This window comes from Chenopodium album, chromosome 20 (genome assembly GCF_948465745.1).
Source record: "Chenopodium album chromosome 20, dcCheAlbu1.1, whole genome shotgun sequence".
Taxonomy (NCBI): Eukaryota; Viridiplantae; Streptophyta; class Magnoliopsida; order Caryophyllales; family Amaranthaceae; genus Chenopodium; species Chenopodium album.
This window is the reverse complement of record NC_137853.1, coordinates 2,993,622-3,015,802: the sequence shown is the minus strand read 5'-3', so window position 1 is coordinate 3,015,802 and position 22,181 is coordinate 2,993,622. Positions and strand designations below refer to the sequence as shown.

Sequence of the window (22,181 nt, the reverse complement as noted above, 5' to 3'; positions counted from 1 at the left end):
CCTATAAGCTTGTGTAAAGCTGTAAGCGGGTTGTGTAATTAGTTTGCAGACCGAACATTATCTCTTCCAATGAATCTCACCATGTCAAAATAGTTTCGTCAAGGACTAGGGTACGAGTCCCAGATTATAACTTGCGATTGCTTCTGAGCTTTTCATGTGGTAAGAGCTGGTGGTGTGTATTGGACATGCATCTTGAGAAAGCCTTTGATCATTCGAGTGGAGTTTCATTGAAGTGTTTAACCTAATTCCATAGCTTGGATGGCTACGCTATTAGTTTGATTATGGACTGTAAATCTTAAGGTTCATCTTCAATTGTTGTTATAGGAGGAAGTTCACATCTTCCATTCTCGATTGTTTAACTAGGTGATCCTATGTCCCTGCATCCATTAAATCTTTGCCTTAGTTCGATTTCCTTTTGATTAACAAGGGTTGTGGAGGAAGAGAATTAACCCTCTTTAGATTGTGTAACACATCTCTTACCTTTTCTTCAATAGTGAAAGACGACCTTCTCTTTGCTGGTAAAGTTAAAGATGACTTTAGATTGTGTTGTGTCTCGTGTTGATCATGCAAGTGCAAGCCTTGTTCTTGATCAAATCCGGATTTTGGGTCAGCCCAACAGCTATGTGTTATATATTCTCGTGATATAGGATTGTGTTGTACTTGTGTAAGTTCATTTGCTTTGACATACATATGTCATAACATATGTCGTATCAAACTATCAAGTATCAACCCACTTTGGAAAATATATTTGTACAAGATTCATAACTAACAATCTAACATAAGTCCAACTCCCTAGCCCATGATCCAAAAATGTAACATGCTATATTTCTTTTACATTCTTACTACACCCATGGTATTCGAGCTTTCACAAAGTACATACTATATCCGTTTTAATGTTTTATAATAGATGTAAGGTTTTGACTTTTTGCGTTGTTCATTTATATAATTTGATAACACTTATTTTGTAAATTATTTCAATTACAAACAAAATTGAAGACAAAAACCGCAAACATCGATCTTACTTGGCGCCAAAAGAACTTAATTGAAATATGCTTGCTTGAATTTGTTTGAAAATTTTGGACAGAGAGAGGATTAGTGTTAGGAATTGAACCCCCGTTCTTGAGGAGAGAGAAAGAATTTGGGGGAAAATCTGGGAAAAATAAGAGAATTGGAAGGAAAACGTGGAAAAAAAAGAAAAGAAATGGGTCATTTTTTAAGGTCACATGAAAGAGGTTAACGCTGGAGAAAAAAAGTCAATCGCCGGTTTCGGACTTCAAGGTCCCCCCAGACAACAAAATAAACTTATAAGGTCCTTTTAGACCACTTTAAATTTATAAGGTCATTTCGGACAAATAGTGAACATATATGTCCCTTCCAGACAAATTTTCATTGATTTAATTTAGTATAGTTTTTGAGATTTTTTTTTTTAGTATAGTTACATTGATTAATCAAGCATAATGTAAACAAATTGGAACATTTTTACTATATCAAATACTCAAATAATTGCCCTGTTCACATTTACTGAATTGAGCTGAACTGAACTAAACTGAACTAAACTGAACCGATTGGAGCTGAGCTGAACTGAACTGAACTAGAGCTGAAATGAATATTTTATAAGAAAAGAAAATTAAGATATAAAATTAAGCTGAAGTGAACATGCCCTTAATGTCTTTCGGAGTAAAAAAATATATACTACCTCCGTTTCATGTTTTTTGCAACTTTGAGCATTATTTGTGAGATATAAAATATTGCAAAGTTGCAAAAAACATGAAACGGAGGTAGTAGAAATTTTTTGTATGGATGGTTTAACATAGGTTTATTTGACCAATATCTCAAGATTATACTGTAATATACAGTACTCCGTACTACTTAGGAATTAAGATGAATGTATAGGATATTGTTGATTGATTTTTTTTTTTTTTTTTTTTTTTTTTTTTTTGACGGGGTTGATTGATGTTTAATAGTCGCTATTGTCAAAATCTTCAAAATAAAAAAGATATAAATATAGTAACAAAAATAATACAATCAAATAATAATTATTTCCTTAGAATTTGACCCAATAATAATCAAAATCTTCTTCTAAAAAAAAAAAAAAATCAAAATCTTTTGTTAGCTTAGTGTTCTTAAGAGTCCGCATTAAGTCTTCATCACCCACATTCACTTCCCTTTAACTCTCTGTTTATCTCTCCTCACTCTCTCACTTACCCGCCATTAATTCAATAATTCCCATTTTTTTCTAATTTCTTTAATCATTCAATTACAATAATTGAAGGTTTTATTTGGGATATTAATGTCAATTTTTCGAAGAAAATTTGATAAATTTGTTGATTTGGGTGTCTTCTTCCTCTGATTTCCCCTGTTTTTTTCGATACCCGGTTTATGAAACATGGAGCATGTACCAATAGGGAAGAGAACTAGGCTTCAAAAAACCCTAAATAAAGAGAATTTTTTAAATAATTCTGGGTTTTCTTCGAGTGATGATGATGATGACTGTTGTTTTGTTATTGATGAAGAAGAATTCTTGAAATCAATTAATAGAATTTCTGAAAAAAATCCCGCAAAAACTGATGTGGGTATTGAAAAAAATATTAGTAGTAATTTGGGTAGGGTTTATGAAAATCATGGTGAAATTTTTAAGGGTTTGGATGTTAAGGCTGAGAGTATTATGAATGATGATGATGAGAATGATGGTGTTCATGTTGATGATGATGAGAATGTATGTATTCTTGTCGATGATGATGATGGGAATGATGGTGCTTATGTCGAGAATGATGATGGTGGGGAGAATGGCGGTGTTAGTATTGTGGTTGATACTAATGATGATGATGGGAGTGATGGTGTTGGTGTTTGTATCGATGATGTGAATGGCGGTGTTGGTGTTGATGATGGGAATGACGGTGTTAGTGTGGTTGATCACAATAGAAAAGGCGGTGTCAGTGTTGTTAATGATGGTGGTCTTGGGGATGATGATGATGATGGGACCGATGGTATAGGTGTCGATGATGATGGGAATGGCGGTGATAATATTGATGATGATGATGGTGAGGATGAGGATAATGAGAATGATTGTGTTCGTGTTGATGATGATGATGAGGAGGAGGAGGTTCCTATAGTTAAGCTACCTAGGAGATTGTTTGAGGGAATGGTGTTGCCAAAATACATTGCAAAAGATGTTGAGGAAAACGATTTTATTGGAAAAAGAACAAGGTCTCATTACAAGTTTAGGAGTAAAATCAAGCATCATGGAACCCCTAATTTTCCTATCAGCATTGATTTAGATGAAGAAGAATCCTCTTTGTCTCATGACGAGGAGGACCTTGAGCCTAGTAGTCGCGAGTATAGTGAAGGAAAAAGAAAACGAGGCAGGCCACCTTTGAAGAAGGATGACAAAGTGGGGTTGGAACTTGATGAAGCATCTTCGTCTGAGGATGAGGAGCAGCACTTAGAGTTTAATAGACGTGTGAAAAGTCAGGAGAATGGTGAAGGAAAAAGAAAACGAGGTAGGCCGCCTTTGAACAAGGTTAACAAAGAGGATTTAGAGATTATGAAGCCAAGAGGAAAGAGGCTTAGAACTAAAGAGGTTCAAAATGTTTTGTTAAACGCGATTTTGGAGAATGGAAAAAATGCAGGGCTAAATAATATTGCTTTTAGTGAGGCATTTCTTCCCCTTAAATTTAAGTATGGAATTGAGAAATCATCAGTACCAATTATTTCAGAAGAGGAACAAGAAGTCGAAAGCCTCTTTGCAAATATGGACTTTGCTCTTGGAGTTTGTGACATTGGTTTTGAACCTTCTTGTTTGGTAAGGTTTCTCTAATCATACAACAAATTTATTACGAGTACTTCTTGGTTGTTAGCTTTATTATAAGCTTGGATTAAATATCATTTAAGGCCTCTTTGTTAGGCACAAATTAAATGAATGTATATGCAGCTAGATTATACTATAGTTATGTTATGCCTGAGTTCTCCTTTAATATTGTGAACCTTCTCTATATTTTATTGATATCTTCGCTTCAGCACAATGCATCACGCATTGAAGTGATAACAATCGACTATATCTTGACTTGATTGTTGATAATAGTTAGTTAATGTACTTGTAGCAGGAATTTTGAGATCTAACATGCTGTACTTGAGCACACAAAATTGGTAAACCAGTGAATTGATGCTGTTTTTTGCTCTTCTACTGATTCTGACTTGTCGAATACTTGGCAATTAAAATGGGTTTGGGAACTCAATTACTTCAGTTTTGGCCAAAATGAGAAATCTAATACTACCTACTTGTGTTCGTGTCACGTGTTCTGATTATAGCTTTGGGCACTCATTTCTGTGTCCCTGTGTCTTCAAGTTAAGAATTTTCCATGTCTAATTGTTGCATCCATGATCAAGTTTGTTGTATTTTTATATGAGTTCGTGCATTTTAGCTTTTATTACCTCCTATGGAGAATAGTTTGCAGTATTTATCTGCTATGCTTTTTTGCAACTGAAAAATTGCACAGTATATATATGCAGGTGTAAAAGATATGTTCTTTCCTTTCCCTTTTCAGAAGTGTAACACTAAGAACTGCAGCACAACTTTGAAATTTGAATTTGTATGCTATATCTTGATAAGCAATTGATTCTCGATTAATGTATTTCATTGTTATCTAACTTTGTAGCTCTATATGTACTTACTAACAGGCTTCACAATGACTTTGCAGGATAACGATGATGATGAAGATGATAACGCTGTTCTGTGTGATAGCGCGCTCTTGCAAGAAAAGCTTTGCCTTAAAGGAAAGCACTACTGGATTTATGATGAATTGATTGGAATCAAGTGCAAGTTCTGTTCATTTGTGAAGCTTGAAATACAATATGTCACACCTGAGTTTGTAAGTCACAAAATCACTCTTTTCGTTTATTATAATGTTTACTGTCATTAGAGAAATTATATATTTTCTTATGGTTGCACAAATGTACAATTACTCGAACTATTTTGTTTCGATCTTTTTCTTCTGTATTTCCTTCATAAGATCCTGTACTTCCTAAATTCCTTTAATGACATGAAAATCTGATTTTCCATGTGAAGAACAAGAATCCCTTTGGGATGACGAAAGATGCCAGATACTATGGGCAATTTCCCTACAATGATACCAAAGTTTCTGACAGGTTTCAGTTTCCAGCTTTGAGCTATGATATCATAGATGAGCCTAGTATACCAAATGATCATTTTTCGGGCACAGTATGGGACCTCATCCCTGGGGTTGCAAGGACTCTATACCCTCATCAGCGTGATGGGTTTGAGTTCATCTGGAAAAACATTGCAGGAGGGATAAGAATTGACGAGCTTGCTAAGCCTACGGAATCTGGTAGTGGTGGGTGCATCATATGCCATGCTCCAGGGACAGGAAAAACTCGGCTAGCAATTGTTTTTCTGCAGTCCTTCCTGAGGCAGTACCCTAAGTCGAGGCCTGTTATTATAGCCCCTTATAGCATGCTTCGTACTTGGGAAGAGGAGTTTGATCGATGGAACATTGACATTCCTTTCTTCAACCTGAACGAGAAGGTTCTGTCAGGGAAAGAAGACCTTCCTCTGCTCAAAGGTCAGAACATGAAGAATACTATGAAAGACGAGTATTCAATTCGAATGGCTAAGCTTCTTACTTGGTCTATGGGGAAGGGTGTTTTAGCTATTAGCTACGGGCTTTTCCAGAGATTAGCAGGTGATGGGAAGAGCGTTGATGAGAAGGTTAGGAAAGTTTTTCTTGAACAACCTGACCTCTTGGTGTTGGATGAAGGGCACACGGCGAGAAATGACAAGAGTGGCATAGTTAAAGTCCTGTCTAAGGTTGTAACAAAGAGGCGAGTGATCTTATCAGGAACGCCATTCCAAAATAACTTTGAGGAACTGCATACTACAATTACCTTGGTCCGAGAAGAGTTTGGGATTCCGTCTTGTAGTCATTTGAATGAGGAACGAAAAATCGAGAAGCTAAGGAAACAGATTGGACCCTTTGTGCATGTTCACAAGGGGGAGATCTTAAGAGATACTCTTCCTGGATTGTTTGACTCATTAATTGTTTTAAGACCCTCTGATCTGCAAAAGTACATATTTGCTCACATAGCAAGATTAAGAACCCCATTTCTCAAATTCGACAACCAGATATCTCTGGCCGGTGTTCACCCCTCAATTTTATGTGAGACAGATTCAGGGTATGCTGTTGATAAAGAACATGAAACTTTGCTGAAAGATCATAGAATGGACCTTGATGCTGGAGCAAAAATACGGTTCCTTGTAGAGCTTATTAAGCTATGCAAAGGAGAGCGAGTTTTGGTGTTTGGGCAACGCCTTCTCTCCTTAAACTTTATAGGAGATTTGCTAGAATCTCTATTTGAATGGACCTTGGGGAGGGAGTTGCTTTACATTGATGGAGGTCAAGATATGAAAGAAAGGCAGTCATTGATTAAGCTTTTCAACGACCCTGGGAGCGAGGCTAGGGTCCTTTTGGCTTCCACCAAGGCATGTTGTGAAGGGATCAGCCTTGTGGGTGCGTCTAGGGTTGTCTTGCTTGATGTTGTGTGGAACCCCTCCGTGGAAAGGCAAGCCATAAGCCGGGCTTATAGACTTGGACAAAAAAAGGATGTGTTTGTTTATCACCTCATCATGTCGGGGACCCTGGAGGAAGATAAGTTCCGCAGGCAGACAACAAAGGAACATTATTCAAATCTTCTGTTCTCTTCCTCCTCTCCTTCAGAGAATGAAACCACCATGCACAAAAAGAGCATTGGATCGACGATGGTTCCTGAGGATCACGTATTGGAAGCAATGACCCATCACGAAAAACTCAATTACATGTTTGAGAAGATTAAAAGCCAGCCTAAAGCTGATGATGATATGATCAGAAGTTTTGCTTGTTGAGATTCTTTTGTAGTCATCTGACAATTATCTGAAAGACTAATACAGTATGGTTTCGTTTATTCTGATTTCAGCTTTTCATTCTGTTTGGACCAGCTATCTTTCTTTAAGAGTTGCTGTAAATACTGCTTGGGAGATAAGAGGGAGGTGAACTGGTTGATAATGTAACACCTTCAAAGCAGCAATAACCATGATTCTTATCACTAACAGTAGCCAGGCCAGTTCAACCCACTTCTCTGCTCAGCAGTATTTACAGTAACTCTCAAGGAAGATCTCTAGTCTAAATAGAATGTAGAGTAGAAATCAGAATAGAAAATCCCATATTTCTTCGGCATTTCAGAAGATTGTCAGAAGAAAATATTATAACTTTTGCTTAGGATATCATGATATATTGAATTAAGATTAACAGTGTTTCTGTTAGGGGTTAGATAATTGATTGATAGGTGTTACAGGTGATTGAAGTAACTTGAGAATTGACTCTTTGATGTTAGCAAAGCTTTTAATTTGTTGGCAAGTTTTCTGTCAAATGTTTTCTTCCATATAATCTTCTAGGAAACTCCTTTTCAAGCTGTTGTCATAAAGCTAGCCTTTTGTGCAGTAATTCTTAAGAAAATGAGCTTAGTACACTGTATTAATGAAACTTTAATAAACTCGATTACTCGAGTTTGAAGAGCTTGTGATAAGAGAATATGCTGTGATTTGGGGACTGAATTCCCTTGAAATTTATACAGTTTACTATCTTGTTTTATGATGAATACAATGGGGTGATCTACTTAATCAGAAAAATCCATATATTGTTTGATTTAGATTACATTTCACATAAATGCACAAGGGCTCTGCACAATATTAACATGACTGAGGTGGTGGATTAACTGTAAGTAGAATGAATCAAACAATCACATATTCAAATTAATGTCACATTTTAATTTTTGCCCTAATATAAAAGAATTTAAAACCATAAAAGATAAGCAATGAATATTAACGGCATGCTTATAAGACTTCTTGAATCTATTGATTTTTATTTAATTATCGGTGAAATTTTAGATTTGAATCCTTCTTTGTAGATGGTTTTCTTTAAATAAAAAAAAAAAAAAAAGTCTTTTAATATATGTAGCGGAAATAAAGTTGCTCATGAGTTAGCTCACTTTCCGGTTTCACCATGGAAAGTCAATCATTGTCTATGTGAAATCAATATCCTGGAAAATATTATGGATTTATGGTCTAGCTTCTAAAAACCCACTAATACAGTTTTTCTGATATGGTGAAGTGTCCACTTAAAATACCTAATACGTTCTTAACTTTTACTTATTCTTTTTAAATGTTTGATATACTTGAACTTAGAAATTCAAAACACATTTCGCGTACATATAAATCTAATTTCAACTAAATCAACAACACTTCACTAATACGGTGTACAACATTTGTGCTTATTGTTCTAGCAAAATTGTGCGGTCAAAGTCTTTACGAGAAATGTGAAAGTCAAATTGTTAGTCCGTCCAGAACCGAGTCATCAGACGGTTGATGAAGTGTTCCTACTTCCTATTATAAAAAAAAAAAAAAAAGTGTTCCTTCAGTCATACACTTTTATACTTCTCCATTGAAGCGGCTTCAGAAGTTTCTCTTCTCCGTTGAAGCAGCGTTTGAGGTAAGATGTTTATTCGTTTTTTTTCATCTGATTATAGAAAAGTTAATTTCAAATTGCGCAGCTAGTTATATTATTAATCCAGAATTAAATTTAAGCTTCAATCTAAATTTGATTTTGGAAATGCTGCTGAATTTATAATCTCTCTCTTCGAATTACAGAATGAATCAAGAACAGCGTAACTTAATTTTACAATCTTCCTCCAACTTCCCACCACCCAAAGGTACAATCTTTCTCCAATTTCCCCTTCAATTTCAATATTTTGTTTGGAATTAATCAAACAAAAAAAAAATTAAAAATTAATAATTATTTTCCAATTGGGGAAAAAAATTGCAGGGGTGAAATTATCGTATGGAACAGCAGGGTTTAGAGCAGATGCAACCCTTCTGAGATCAACATTGTATAGGGTTGGAATCTTGGCTGCTTTAAGATCCCTTAAAACTCAATCATTGATTGGGTTGATGATCACAGCTTCCCATAATAAGGTTTCTGATAATGGTGTCAAAATTGCTGATCCAAATGGTGGAATGTTGTCTCAGAATTGGGAACCCTTTGCTGATTCTCTTGCTAATGCTGCTGATCCTCTTCAACTTCTTCAGGTTTATCTGCTAATTATGTTAAAATCATTCTAATTTTATTTTGGTTTTGTTTAGTTTGCCCATAGAATGTTGGAATTGTGCTCAATTTGCAAATTGTTTTTGTGGGTGTTTAGTAAATTAATCTAAGTTATAGTTTGATTAGAATTTAACCCAGCTTGAAATTATCATGTTGCCTAGATTTTGTTTGAAATTGGAGTGATTTGAGAATACCCTTCATATATGTTACTCGGACTTGAGTGCCGTAGAAAAATAAATGTCAATGTCTTTGGTCCATAGTGATGTATTTTGGATACTACCTATGTTGTGTGTCAAGGATATGATATAGGTAGTTGGGTACTTGAGATAAAATGAAGAGTTGAGTAGCATAGCCCTTATCTTTGATAATGTCAGTTGAGAATAACTTGAAATCACCATTATTGTGGAAGTTGGGATATTGGATTTTTGTTGGACCTATCTTTCTCTATTTTGTTTGTTTGATATTTTGATGGTGAAGATTGAACCGTTGCTACTATTGTTCGTGGCTTGTATTGCCTATATTGTAAGTTTGCAAACAAGATTGCATTGAATATTAATTCATCAATACCTATATTGTTGTATTTCGAAAAAAGACGGTTGTTTATGAGTTGTTGCTAAGTTTAATTCATTTTCCAAACAGCTTATTGAAGAATTTGTGAGGAAGGAGAACATCTCATTTGACAATGCCCGTTCAGCAGAGATCTTGCTGGGAAGGGACACCCGGCCCAGTGGAGAGTCTCTCCTTGAAGCTGCAAAGCAAGTAATACTTATCTCTTCCTGACCAATATGTTGATACAAGCATACATCGATGCCAATTTTGTAGTTCTTTGAATTACCTTCGAAGTATTAAATTATCTGCTTATTCCATTCAAGGGTATCAGTTCTATAATCGGTGCCATTTACCATGATATGGGAATTTTAACCACCCCGCAATTACATTGGATGGTCCGTGCTAGAAACATGGGTATGAATTCAACAGAACAGGATTACTTTGAGCAACTCACACATTCCTACAGGTTAATGCACGCACCATGCAATCTTTATCACATTTCTTCTTGAATCACCCAATTTATACAATTGTCATAATTGGTTTAGGTGTTTAGTTGAACTGATCCCAGACGGAAATAAAGGAAGAAAATCCAATGATAAAGTGGTAGTTGATGGGGCTAATGGTGTAGGAGGTGATAAACTTGAAGTTTTGAAAGACATGTGCGGTGGTTTATCAATAGAAGTAAGAAATTCCAGCAAAGGAGAAGGTGTTCTGAATGAAGGAGTTGGAGCTGATTTTGTGCAGAAAGAGAAGGTCATGCCTTTTGGGTTTGGCCCTAATGATGTTGGGCTGAGGTTAGTCATCTCTTTTTTCATTTGGAATCATTAGTATTGCTTTGTTTTCAACTTTTCACTTGATTCTTTTGTATCTGGTGTTGGTTCTGGAACATGAAGCCTCCTTTTAAGTTTTAACTACATGAGAATTCAGTATGTGCTTTCTTGGTCCAGTGCTAGAATCTGACGCAGAAGACGGATATATCTTATTAAAACTTTTAAAAAACCTCTAGGCGTGAATTTTTGGCTTTCTTGCCTGGAGATATATTTTTCAGTTTTGTATTCTGGTAATGTCAATATCTCAATTCTCACCCTGATGTAGATCATTCAAGTAACAAGAGCACTGTTTTTTTGGCTGGGATTGGTTAAAAATCTGAATATAGGTTTTTATGTAGAAGTGAAATTTAAATCTTGCAGAAAAATAATCTGTGTTTCTGCTTGATGGCTTTGGTGTAGTACCCTAAATCATTTTGGGACTAGGGCTTTGTTGTTGTTTGGTATCTGGTTTTCAGGTTATCACTCTGTGTTGCCTTTTACTCACATTGCTACAGTTTAATTAGAGCCCAAACTCAAACTAGCGTACAAGTACTATGAATGAAATGTGAAATGAACAATTCTATAAATGAAACAGACCAGGTAAATTAAATAAGCAGTTCTCTAGACTTGTTACTATTGAAATTAATCTGTTAACCCTGCATAGTTTCATTTCATATTTCATTAAGGTAAGTGTTCAAATGTGGAAGCCGGGCTAACTGTTGATGGTTCTAGCATTTCAGGTGTGCATGTTTTGATGGGGATGCAGATAGGCTTGTATACTTTCTTGTGCAACCAGACAGTAAAGTGATTGACCTTGTTGATGGGGACAAGATGCTATCATTGTTTGCTCTATTTATTAAAGAGCAATTAGATGTTCTCAAAGACAATGAACTTGAAAAAATATGCGATCCTTATCATCCACGTCTAGGCATAGTGCAAACTGCCTATGCTAATGGGGCATCAACTGATTACCTGAAGAATTTGGGATTAGATGTTGTCTTAACTCCTACTGGAGTGAAATATTTACATGAAAAGGCTTCTGAATATGATATTGGTATATACTTTGAAGCAAATGGCCATGGCACCATATTGTTTTCTGATAGTGTTCTATCTTGGTTGGAGGCTAGAAATAGTGAGCTCTCTTCTTCTTCTACAGGTTAGTTAATGTATAATTTTATATTTATACTTTTATTCTCCTTGATCAGACTTCCTAAACTTCCCTCGAAAAAAAAAAAAAAAAAGACTTCCTAAACAATTTTTCTTGCCTTTTTCAGGCTCGGAAAATCATAAGGCTGTGTTGAGATTATTAGCTGCCAGTAAACTAATCAATCAGGCTGTTGGTGATGCTTTGAGCGGATTGCTGTTGGTAGAAGCAATCTTACTACATACAGGATGGTCAATTCAGAAATGGAATGAACTCTATAAAGATCTGCCTAGCAGACAGCTTAAGGTTTGTCACTTTGTTGTATTCTTCATTGGAAAGTAATTGAAATATTCTCAATGACAGAATTCTCAACTCTGCTTGCTGGTTTCATTAAATTCATTTCAACCTTTGAAAGTTTTTCCTGAGAGATCCTGATCCTTTTGGTTTCGTTGATCAACCGCAATGACTCTTATGTGTGAAAAGTTATTAACTGAGATTGCATAATAAGGGATAGGGGTGAGCAAACCAGGTACCCGGTCAAAATTTTAGGACCCGGACTTGGAATTGGTTGGAACCGGGTCCTAAAATTCGGAACCGGAATTGGAATTGGTTTAACCGGGTCCTAAATTTTAGGAATTGGAATTGGAACCACCGGGTACCGGTTCCGGTTCCGGGTACCTACTTATGTATGTAATTGTTAAAATATAATACTAATTATAATTCTTATTTTAGTTAGTATCATTATTAGTGTTTAATACTTATATTTATATATGCATTAAGCTATTTGTATTCATGTTAGGTATTAATAATACTTTTTTTATTGTACAAATTAGATACATTTAACATATTTTTATTATTTAAAATTTATTTAGTTTAGGATATATTGGGTAACCGGGTACCCAACTGGTTCCGGGTCCCAAAAGTTGAGAATTGGAATTGGAATTGGTTATAACCGGGTCCTTAATTTATTACCCGGAATTAGAACCACCGGGTCCAATCTCGGTTCCGGACCCGCCGGTTCCTAACCGGTTCCGGTTCCAATTCCGGGTACCCGGAATTTTTGCTCACCCCTAATAAGGGACATGTCACATGTGTCTTGTAAAAGGAAGTTACAAAGTAGATTATTTGTCGGATTAGAATTGTTTGTTTCTTAAAGTTGAATACTGTCAGGTCTGTCACTATATATTCTGTATAGTTGATTAAGATAAATCCCCTAAATATTTGCCAATCCTGGTATCACCATGAATTCCATATTTAGTTATAAACTTATAAAAACACTCTAAATTGGACATTGACATATTAGTTCCTACCCTCACATTGTGAACTGTGTATTATTTCTTTTTAGCTGTAGATTATCTACGTTAATCACATCAGTCCATAACAATCTTCTTCTGTGTTAATGTTTTAGGTCAAGGTTGTCGACAGAACAGCTGTTGTCACTGCAAATGCCGAAACTATAGTTGTGCAGCCTGCTGGCATCCAAGATGCTATTGACACTGCAACTGGTAAAAACCTTCACTCTCTAGAAACTTGTATTCAAACTCTTTTATGAGTTGGTGAAGTAAATTTGATTGTTAATTCATTCCCTTTTTCATATGGCAGTTTTTTTTTCCCAACTATCTTTGAGTGATCATCTAATTATTGACATTTTTTCTTGAGAGCAGCAAAGTATCATCATGGACGTTGTTTTATCCGACCATCAGGTACAGAGGATGTTATTCGGGTGTATGCAGAAGCCACCACCCAAGAAGAGGCAGATACTCTAGCGAGTGATGTAGCAAAGCTCGTAGATCAGTTCCTTGGATTGGGCAGCTCTCAATAAACAATTTGGCTGGCTGATTTTTGTTGTTGCAGAATTAGTTATAACATGGGACTTGCCTGCTTGTTTGCCTCAGCAATCCCTTTTTTTATTGATCAACATCAGAGCTCCTTTTTCTCTTGACATTTAACTGATTCAATTGTATGTTCAAAGGTTTTACAGAAACAGGTTCTTCCCTTGATAACAGAAGTGACATTAACAGATATTTTCCTCAATAATAATGGCATTTTGCTTGCAAATAAAGCACCATATTGTCAATTGTGTGATGTATTCAATACGTATTTGTCAAATTAATTCATACAAGTTTGACAAATAAATTGCATTTGATGTACTTCCTCCGTTAACTATTATTTGCAACAAAGGGGGTGTTTGCGGACTCCTAGGCAAAATTTGTTTGTGAGAGTAAAATGGAGAGAGAAAAAGTTTGGTGCATGTGATGAGGAGAGAGATAGAGAGAAATGATCACCTAAAAAGGAAAGAAAACATTTGTTACACATAATAGTTAGCATCCATTTATAGTATATGTTGCAAATAACCGTTAACGGGGGTAGTAATTAACTTTCCATCTTTGATATTCTTTCAAAAAAAAAGAACTTTTCATCTTTGATACGATTTGATTCTTGATATCTTGGCCCTTCCTAAAAATGTCATGCATGCCCATTTCTCCCTGTATGGGAACTAGTACAATCAGAAATATTGTGGTGAAATTACTCCGTATGTCATAAATTTAGAGTATGTTGCTTATTAGCTGCTGTCTGCAATTTGTCTTTTGTAACAAATGAATGTACTCATGTAACATTGTATTAATGTCTATCCTGTATAAATTATTGTCAAAATATGGCAATGTTCATGTTGCCTGCATCCTTGTCTTACTCAAGAGTATCGCAATGTTCATGCTGTATTCTCTGTAAGCTCTATTAACAGTCCTAACAGATACCATTCAGAAGTAGTTAAGATCACTAGCCTTTATTTTAAAATCAGCTACAATTTGCTCGATTTCAATGAGTTAAAGTGTTGAACTGTTTGATCCTTAAAAGGGGTGATAACAAAGATCCTCTTGCATCATCCAATGCCAACATATATCTACAATTCATCCTTTTTGTGAAATCTCTAAGGAAGAGAACTAGGCAAGTGTAGACATGTGCATGATATATTGATATTAGAGCTTCGACATTATCTGGACTTTATCAACCATATAGAATTCATGGCAAGAACTCATGGAGAAAAAAGAAAAAAAAAAAAAAAAAAAACAAGCCTCTATAATTCATAGTTTCATAGTTCTTCTGTTAGAAGGGGTTGCAATGGACAATGGGAGTGAAAGGTTTAATATGAAAGCTAAGTCTTTTACTAGCACAGTCGAGTACATCAGTGGATGAGATGACCATCCAGAAACGAGTCATTATACATTAATTCATCACAACTCATACCTCCATAAATTCATCCAATTCACCAGTTTATCTATAGAACTACACAGCCAATTTAGTCAAGAAAACCCCAAACTGAAAGAAATATGCAGAACGATAAAAACTGAGAAATCCAACTTTCCTTATAGATCCCTTGTGCCCCTTGTAATCGAATAAAAGCTAAGGATAACTGTTTCCGACAACCACGAACCATGCACCCTCAACCATTTTTTCTCCTCTCTTTCGACTCAAATTCATCCATAAATGTCATAGAAGCAAAGGGTGTATTAGTTGAATTCAAGCTTAGAAATGCTAAATGTTTCGGTTCTCAAACTGTCAGCAATTCCTAACCTCTAAGCATGCATAATTGATAATCCACACATCCTTCCACTCTTACTAACAAAAATGCTTAATCAACTAAAGGGTTTGATAACAAATTTCAGCTCAAATACACTTACTACATTACCGCATAAAACACTAACAAAAATCAATCATTTTAAACCCTAATTCAACCCTAATTCAACCAACAATTGAAATGCCATGAATTCAATCACCCAACAAAAATTCAAAATCACTCAAAATCAATCACCCACCAAAAATTCAAAATCAAACCCCAAATTTCTTGAGAATTTTCCATTAATAATAAAATTCAAGATACAAGAAAACACTTAATTCCATAACATTGAAATTATGAAAATAAAAATAAAGGGGATTGATCAGAAAACAACCCGAAATTGGGGGGCGTTAGAATCATCAGCGGGGAGAATTTCCCAACGACAAGGCTCGAGTTCTTCAGAAACAGGGCAATACCCAGCAAGCGTAACCTTGTCCGTGGTAGCAGCAACTGACCCGAATTCAAAAACGGTTACCTCCGTCGCAGCAGGGCGTCGGACTTCTACGGCGCCGTTCAAACCTTCCACCGCTTCGCCGGGTTTTGATTTTGAATTCTCCGGTGACGGTTTCGTCTCCGGGGATTTGTCCTTGCGCTTCCACCATAGCAGACCCATGTTGTTGAGGAGGAGAGAGAAAATAAGGGGAAACTGGGAAAGGGTTTATCTTTATCCTTGAGAAAGAGAGGAGAGGGTTTTTGCAACTTTTTTTTTTTTTTTTCTCGGAAACTCTAGATTATGCGCCTGTTCACATTTACTTAATTTTAGTTCAGTTCAGTTCCAATCAATTCAGTTCAGTTCAGTTCCAATCAATTCAGTTCAGTTCAGCTCTTAATTTCCCTCTCACATAAAATATTCATTTCAGCTCAATTCAGTTCAGTTCAGTTCCAATCAATTCAGTTCAGTTCAGTTCAGCTCCAATCAGTTCAGTTCAGTTTAGTAAATATGAACATGCCCTATGATATGAGTACGAGTATAATCCTTGCCAAATTAACGTTACACATTCATTTAATACTATCTCCGTTTCTTTTTAGTTGACACGTTTGACTTTAGCACTATTCATTTACCTACCTTTGGCCGTATTTTGTACTTTATACGTAATGAAAAATATAGTCACGTAGGATCTTGTTAGATTCGTAACGTTATATACTTTCAAAATATCAACTTTTCAAAAAAATTTCTTATCGACAATTAAAGATATTAATGATTGAATAAGTGCATTGGCAAACGTGACTAAAAAAACATGTTAATTTACTTGGAACCAAATTGGAGCTGTGGGGTTAATTTACTCTTTGCAGAGAGTTGCAGTAACATAAACTAATGAGCCAAAAAACAACAATTTTTTTTTCATAAATGATGAGCTGAAGCAAAGAAAAACATCACAATTTTCCTAGAAAATTAACAGTTACAAATTGCAATGACAACCTCCTCCACCCCCTCCACCTTAACTTGAAGTTGATAATTATGACAAACAATTGCATCTGCTAATTACACATCACAAAATTACATACACAAGGGAAAAAACACATCCCATAAAGAGCATATATCAACCTTAGCTTCCTGGACTGAAAACATCACCAAGATATATCAAAGGCTAGCATATTCATCATAGTCATCCATTTTGATGAAGCACAAAATTGCTAAAATAAATACAAAAAAGGAAGAAAGCTCCATGGTTAGGGCTCCCCAACCAATTATACCAGCGTGCTTCAAGATAGTTGGTATTGCAATACTGCCAACCACTGAAGCCCCCGTTAAGAATTTGGTTGCATTCAACCAACTGTTAGACAAGTAGAAAGAGGGACACAAGAATGACATTCAGTATCGTAAGTTTGTGACATTAGAAGGACACACAGTATAATAAAAATAAGCACTAATAACTACCTGTTATCAGAGGCTTCCGTAAAGAGCGAAGAGGCATCAGATCCAGCAAAGAACATCATAGGCATAGGGAGGAGGACATACATTATAACTGCAAATTAATAAGCCAGAGCTATGTCAGAGTCTAGCACAAAAGATTCAGCTTTTAACACATCAAAATTTGCTAGAAGAATTATGCAATTTACTATCTTGTAACAAGTAATTTTCCAAGACAAGTCGCATTGTCGGCCGGGTTGGGATAGGGCAGGGGAACGCATCAAAAGCTAACTGTAGAAGGCTTTTTTTTTATATTTAATTTGTTTTTTTGGGTGGGGGTTTTGGGGGGGGGGGGGGGGAGTAAAGATAGGAATGGAGCACGGGGGAGAAGGGGAGATGTGTAGAAGAAGTTAATCTAGTACAATGACCTATACAAAGGAAACATAGCAAGGAAATTAATATTGACAAAAATGTACATATACTTAAAATATCCCAATAGTCAAGCTCAACACCTTCTCATTCCATGTATATGCTCGTGCATATAAACAAATTTAAAAGGTGAATATTCGATCATTTGTACCTGTAAGCATTGGCCACCAGTTATTGTACAGAGCACATGCCTGCGAGCAGCATAAAGCAGCTGTAACTTGTAAGACATTGATTAATCCATGAAAAAATCAAAGCAACAATGAAAGGAAAGCACGATGTTAATACGGACCAAAATTTGCAATACAATTCCTCCGGACACCAGAATTGCCAGAAAAGCAAGCTTCCCACTTTGCACACAAGTAACCATATAACCAGGTAAGTCTGCCATGATGTCGTCTCACTCTCACCACATAGGTTGAAATCCCTGAAAATGAAATGGAAAGAAATAAATTAAATGACAAGAAGCAAATTGATCTATAAAGATTCCCTAGTTATTATTGTGAAAATCCTGTACAGCAATCCTGCAGACATACTAACAGCTCCATGCCTTAATCTACTATTTCAACACCATTGAGTCCACGAGACAATATGCGCACATACAATAATTTACACTACCATTTGTATCCCTCGCAAAGCTACAACTATGGAAGATTAGCTCTCAAATTTTTCTAAAGACATCCACAATTTTGCACCATCTCCAATTTGGTAATGATGATGGAGCCATTTCTTGTGACAAATAGGCATTCCACTGCCTGGCAATGAGCCCTTGAATCCATTTCAACACTGAAACTATGTCTAATCATGCTAGAACCCTAAGTTCCGAACTTCCAACAACAAAAAAAAATATGCTGCTTGACATTACTATACTGCTCATTGAAGAAACTATGATTGAAAGACCTTTCACAAGCACGGCATAAAATATGTGAATTGGACTAAAAATGAAGTTTCACTGTTTTGTTTCAGCTTGTAAGGTTTTCACCTACCATTCCTCAACCACCTTCCATTCCTCAACCCTATTTCATGATTGAGATACACCCAAATATGAATATACACCAAATGCAACCATTCCGTCTGTTCCACTAAAATTGCCCCATCTGACCATTTTTATAAGAGCCAATTAAATTAAATGGGGCAATTCCATTGAAATGGAGAGAAGTACTGTAATCCACAATATAATCTAATTTACCTAATTCGCTAAAATGGCAAATTAGTAAGTGCGATTCATACAATTTGGATCTATTTTTATCAAAACTAGGTACTCAATTACGCAAATACGTAACAGTGATTTAATCTATTCGAAACACAATTGCCACTTTCACTGAATTAGAAGAAGTTTACAATTGAAATCCAACAGTAACCAAATCAATCATATAAAATACACACCAACAGAAAAAAAAAAAAAAAATAAATAAATAAAATAATCAATTGATTGAATTCAGGGCTAAATACGATTAATCGCAATTAACTGATACAATCAGTATCGGAAAATCAATTATTGATTTAGCATAATTCTTGATTTGTCAAACAAGTGATTGAAAACAGAAAAAAAATAAATAATGAGGGGTTAATTGACAACATACCAGGTGAGAATGATGTTTGATTCGAAAGAAGAGTAGTATTTGTTAATGGAGAAATAAAATAGCAGAAATGAACGAGAATTAGATAAAATATCTAGGCACGTCGACAGATAGGTACAAAAAAGGAAAGTAGAACCACTCCCTCGGTCCTCGGACAAGGCTTGGAGAGATGGAGTGGAATTTCCAGATGACTTGCCGGCTTCTCAATTCTTTTGTTTTGCTTCCTAATGAGTCCGTTAAAATACTTAATAGTTGCCTTGCTGTCTACCCGATATTTATTGATTAAAATTTATTTTTACCCATAGTTAAGATTTAATTGGATGTGTTTCAATCATCATTATTGACAATAGGTTCAAAGTTCTATCGAGCCTCGAACAATTAGGCTCAAAAAAGTTTAAACATAAGGTGAATTTAAGATTATTAGGTTCAATCAAGTTTGATAAGTTCAATTAGAAGAAATTACTGTAGTATAATGAGTTGGCTTCTAATCAAACTTTATTACTTCTTGAAATTTACGTTGTAGCATAATTCTTTGATTTACGTCGTTTTATTTTATGGCACAGTTTTAACAGTGTGTATAGATAAAGAAAGAAGAAGGAAAAGAAGGGGAGGGGAAGGGAGGGAAGGGAAAAATGGAGTTTTCCTTCCAAATCTCTCTATTATTGTAGGATCAATTTCCCACAATTTAATCCTTTCATTTCTATCCCCTCTAAATCTTTTCCTTCCTCATTTGTTATCTAAATGAAAGATATCTCATCACTCCATTTCCCTCCATTTCCTTCAATCTAAATACACTGTAAAAATCGAAAAACTCTTGATATGTACTTGATTTATACATGTAGCGTGTCCATCCACAACAAGTACTTTCTATGTTACTTCGATACCTTGTTGTACATCAGGTATCGCATGTCGAATCATCCCATAATTCCACACGACACACAATATATAGTGGTTCATATCCTTTTTTTTATTATTATTTTATAAAATCTAGAGTGTCCGAGGATTCGACACCTTATCAGACACAATACCCAAATTCAAGTGTGAATAACATAGCGTAAATTCATTTATTTGTTTGAATAGCAAAGAAGGAAAGGAAAGGAAGGGGAGGGGAAAAGGAGGAAGGGAAGGGAAAAGAAAGGGAGAGAGAGGTGAGCTCCATGTTCCCTCCAAATCTCTCCAATTTTGGAGGGATTATTATGCTTATTAAAAAGAGAGTGAAAATGAATATGTAATACCCGAATATTTTATGATTTTATATATATAATATATTTTATTGAAAAATAGCTTATTTTTTTATTTATTAAATAACTTTCCTAATCTCATATACGTAGTATGTATTTTAGAGTTCGGAAAGGTTTAAAACCCTATTTTAATTTTAATAGGACTCTTATTTAATCTATATTATTAACTATTTTGAACCCTAACTATTATATATGCTCTGTTGGTTCATTATTTTTTTTCATCCCTTTTGTCGTGTTGTTCCTTTGTGTGGGAACAAGCAGACCTTGTCCCCTTGTTATTAAGCTTTCTCATTAATTCATTATTTCATTAAATTAGCATTCCCTTTAATCTGTTTGTCAATCTCGTATTATTCCTTCAATTATGAGATCACTATATTATCATCAACCCTTTTATTACTCATTCTTGATACAATTTCACAAGAGCACACCATTACCTCTTTCCTTATCAATTGACTATGAGTTACGAGTGGAGTGCAAGATGATTGATTTAATTAATTTTCTCACCATTCCTTCACTGCACAATTGCACAATTTGCGTGCGGTTATTATCAACTGTGTATAGTCTCATTGTTTTAATATTTGTCGAAAGGTAATCACACTATCAATGATCTTGGAGTTGTATGTTTATATTCTTGTCTAGTAATCACATGATCTTTGGAGTTGTTTGTATAATTGTTTTATATAATTATTGTGTGAATTGCTATTCATATGTGTGATTCGTGTATATAATTATGTGATTTGATCAAATTTAATGTCTTGTTACTATTCTTGTATATGATTGATTGTATTATTAATTTTCTAGGGTTTCTAATGTTGTTGTTATAGGGAGTATTGTTTTATCGAGGTTTAGGGTTATTAATGCAGAGTGTTATTATTGGGTTGAGAATTGATTATATTTTGGTATTAGTTTAATAGCCCTATAAGAGTTGAGATATATTATATATTGAGTTGATCATGTAATATTATTTGGGAATTTGTGCCATTATTGAGAAATTATCAATTAATTTGTGAATGGTTATTTGATCGATATATTAGATCAAAAGGTTGAGAATTATATTTTGTTCTTGGTTTGAGGCTCGGCGTTATAGACCTTAGTCCTTGGCATGTTGGTAAGGAGATAATGATCATGAGTTAAGAATGAGGTACAATCTTTATTATTTATTTTTCTATGGTCCCCTACAGTGGGAATTGGCCCGTATGTGGTCTGGTTTAAGGTATTTTCTAGTTATTGGGAGTATTCAAGTTTTTATACTTGTTGGTTTTATTCGAATTACCCATGTCCAAGGCTAGGTATAGAACAATGAGCATGGCACACTTATGGGTTATATGAGTTGATGATTGAGTAAAGGTTCGTATTATTATTCGAGGTTGAGTTGACCAATGGTTACTTTTCTCAGAGTACAATGTGTAATGTAGTTTGAACTACATTGTTTAATTGAGCTAGTAATGTTGATTATTTTGCTATACTATGTATTCTGATATGTGGTGATTACTCAGCTTTTTGCTGATGTGTGTGTATTTTTGTTGTGCTACTTGTGTTTGCAGCCATGTCTTTTCTTATGGTGGCCCTGCGACGATCTATTTTGGAATTTGTCCTTAATGGTGAGCAGTCAAGATTGTAACAGGTTGATCAAGTGATGATCGTAGCTACAGGAGCTCAAGTGTATCGATTAGTTTGTTATAACGAGTTTATAAAGTTGTACAAGTAGCTCACCTAGATTATTGGGTTGTAATTATTGGGATTTTGTAAGCCTTAGCACTTGACAAGTTGTCGAGTGTGACGGTAATACCTCCGATTTAGGTGTATGCTTCCGCA

The 22,181-nt window shown here is 35.2% G+C and overlaps 4 protein-coding genes across 4 annotated transcripts; 2 read left to right on the top strand and 2 right to left on the bottom strand.

Moving 5' to 3' along the window:
- The first annotated feature begins 3,751 nt into the window (after positions 1-3,751).
- Positions 3,752-6,895, top strand: LOC145599168 (SNF2 domain-containing protein CLASSY 4-like). The gene is made up of 3 exons (XM_081655577.1): positions 3,752-3,802; positions 4,698-4,868; positions 5,066-6,895. Exons 1-3 carry the CDS (start codon positions 3,752-3,754, stop codon positions 6,893-6,895), a joined length of 2,052 nt encoding a protein of 683 aa, XP_081511703.1.
- Positions 6,896-8,696: 1,801 nt separating this feature from the next.
- LOC145598273 (phosphoacetylglucosamine mutase-like) lies at positions 8,697-13,721 on the top strand. The gene is made up of 9 exons (XM_081654603.1): positions 8,697-8,757; positions 8,871-9,133; positions 9,789-9,908; positions 10,022-10,164; positions 10,244-10,492; positions 11,248-11,663; positions 11,782-11,957; positions 13,060-13,156; positions 13,316-13,721. The coding sequence occupies exons 1-9, from the start codon at positions 8,697-8,699 to the stop codon at positions 13,471-13,473; spliced, it is 1,683 nt and encodes a 560-aa protein (XP_081510729.1). The 3' UTR covers positions 13,474-13,721.
- A 1,868-nt stretch (positions 13,722-15,589) lies between these two features.
- On the bottom strand, positions 15,590-15,880 carry LOC145599167 (allyl alcohol dehydrogenase-like protein). The gene has a single exon (XM_081655576.1). The coding sequence runs from the start codon at positions 15,878-15,880 to the stop codon at positions 15,590-15,592; it is 291 nt and encodes a 96-aa protein (XP_081511702.1).
- A 703-nt stretch (positions 15,881-16,583) lies between these two features.
- LOC145598920 (vacuolar protein sorting-associated protein 55 homolog) lies at positions 16,584-19,287 on the bottom strand. Its single transcript, XM_081655323.1, has 5 exons — positions 19,129-19,287; positions 17,838-17,972; positions 17,700-17,739; positions 17,147-17,234; positions 16,584-17,042 (listed from the first exon to the last, which is right to left on the bottom strand). The coding sequence occupies exons 2-5, from the start codon at positions 17,934-17,936 to the stop codon at positions 16,850-16,852; spliced, it is 420 nt and encodes a 139-aa protein (XP_081511449.1). The 5' UTR covers positions 17,937-17,972; positions 19,129-19,287; the 3' UTR covers positions 16,584-16,849.
- Between the last annotated feature and the right edge of the window lie 2,894 nt (positions 19,288-22,181).

Bases quoted from the DNA above. Each gene is read 5' to 3' on its own strand.
- LOC145599168 (XM_081655577.1), top strand. From the start codon at position 3,752: ATGGACTTTGCTCTTGGAGTTTGTGACATTGGTTTTGAACCTTCTTGT. The intron at 3,803-4,697 runs GTAAGGTTTCTC...ATGACTTTGCAG, and splicing joins GTTTTGAACCTTCTTGTTTG to GATAACGATGATGATGAAGA. The intron at 4,869-5,065 runs GTAAGTCACAAA...TTCCATGTGAAG, and splicing joins AATATGTCACACCTGAGTTT to AACAAGAATCCCTTTGGGAT.
- LOC145598273 (XM_081654603.1), top strand. From the start codon at position 8,697: ATGAATCAAGAACAGCGTAACTTAATTTTACAATCTTCCTCCAACTTC. The intron at 9,134-9,788 runs GTTTATCTGCTA...TTTTCCAAACAG, and splicing joins ATCCTCTTCAACTTCTTCAG to CTTATTGAAGAATTTGTGAG. The intron at 11,958-13,059 runs GTTTGTCACTTT...TTAATGTTTTAG, and splicing joins TGCCTAGCAGACAGCTTAAG to GTCAAGGTTGTCGACAGAAC.
- LOC145599167 (XM_081655576.1), bottom strand. From the start codon at position 15,880: ATGGGTCTGCTATGGTGGAAGCGCAAGGACAAATCCCCGGAGACGAAA.
- LOC145598920 (XM_081655323.1), bottom strand. From the start codon at position 17,936: ATGGCAGACTTACCTGGTTATATGGTTACTTGTGTGCAAAGTGGGAAG. The intron at 17,740-17,837 runs GTCCGTATTAAC...TGCTGCTCGCAG, and splicing joins GAATTGTATTGCAAATTTTG to GCATGTGCTCTGTACAATAA. The intron at 17,235-17,699 runs GTACAAATGATC...ATTAATTTGCAG, and splicing joins CTGGTGGCCAATGCTTACAG to TTATAATGTATGTCCTCCTC.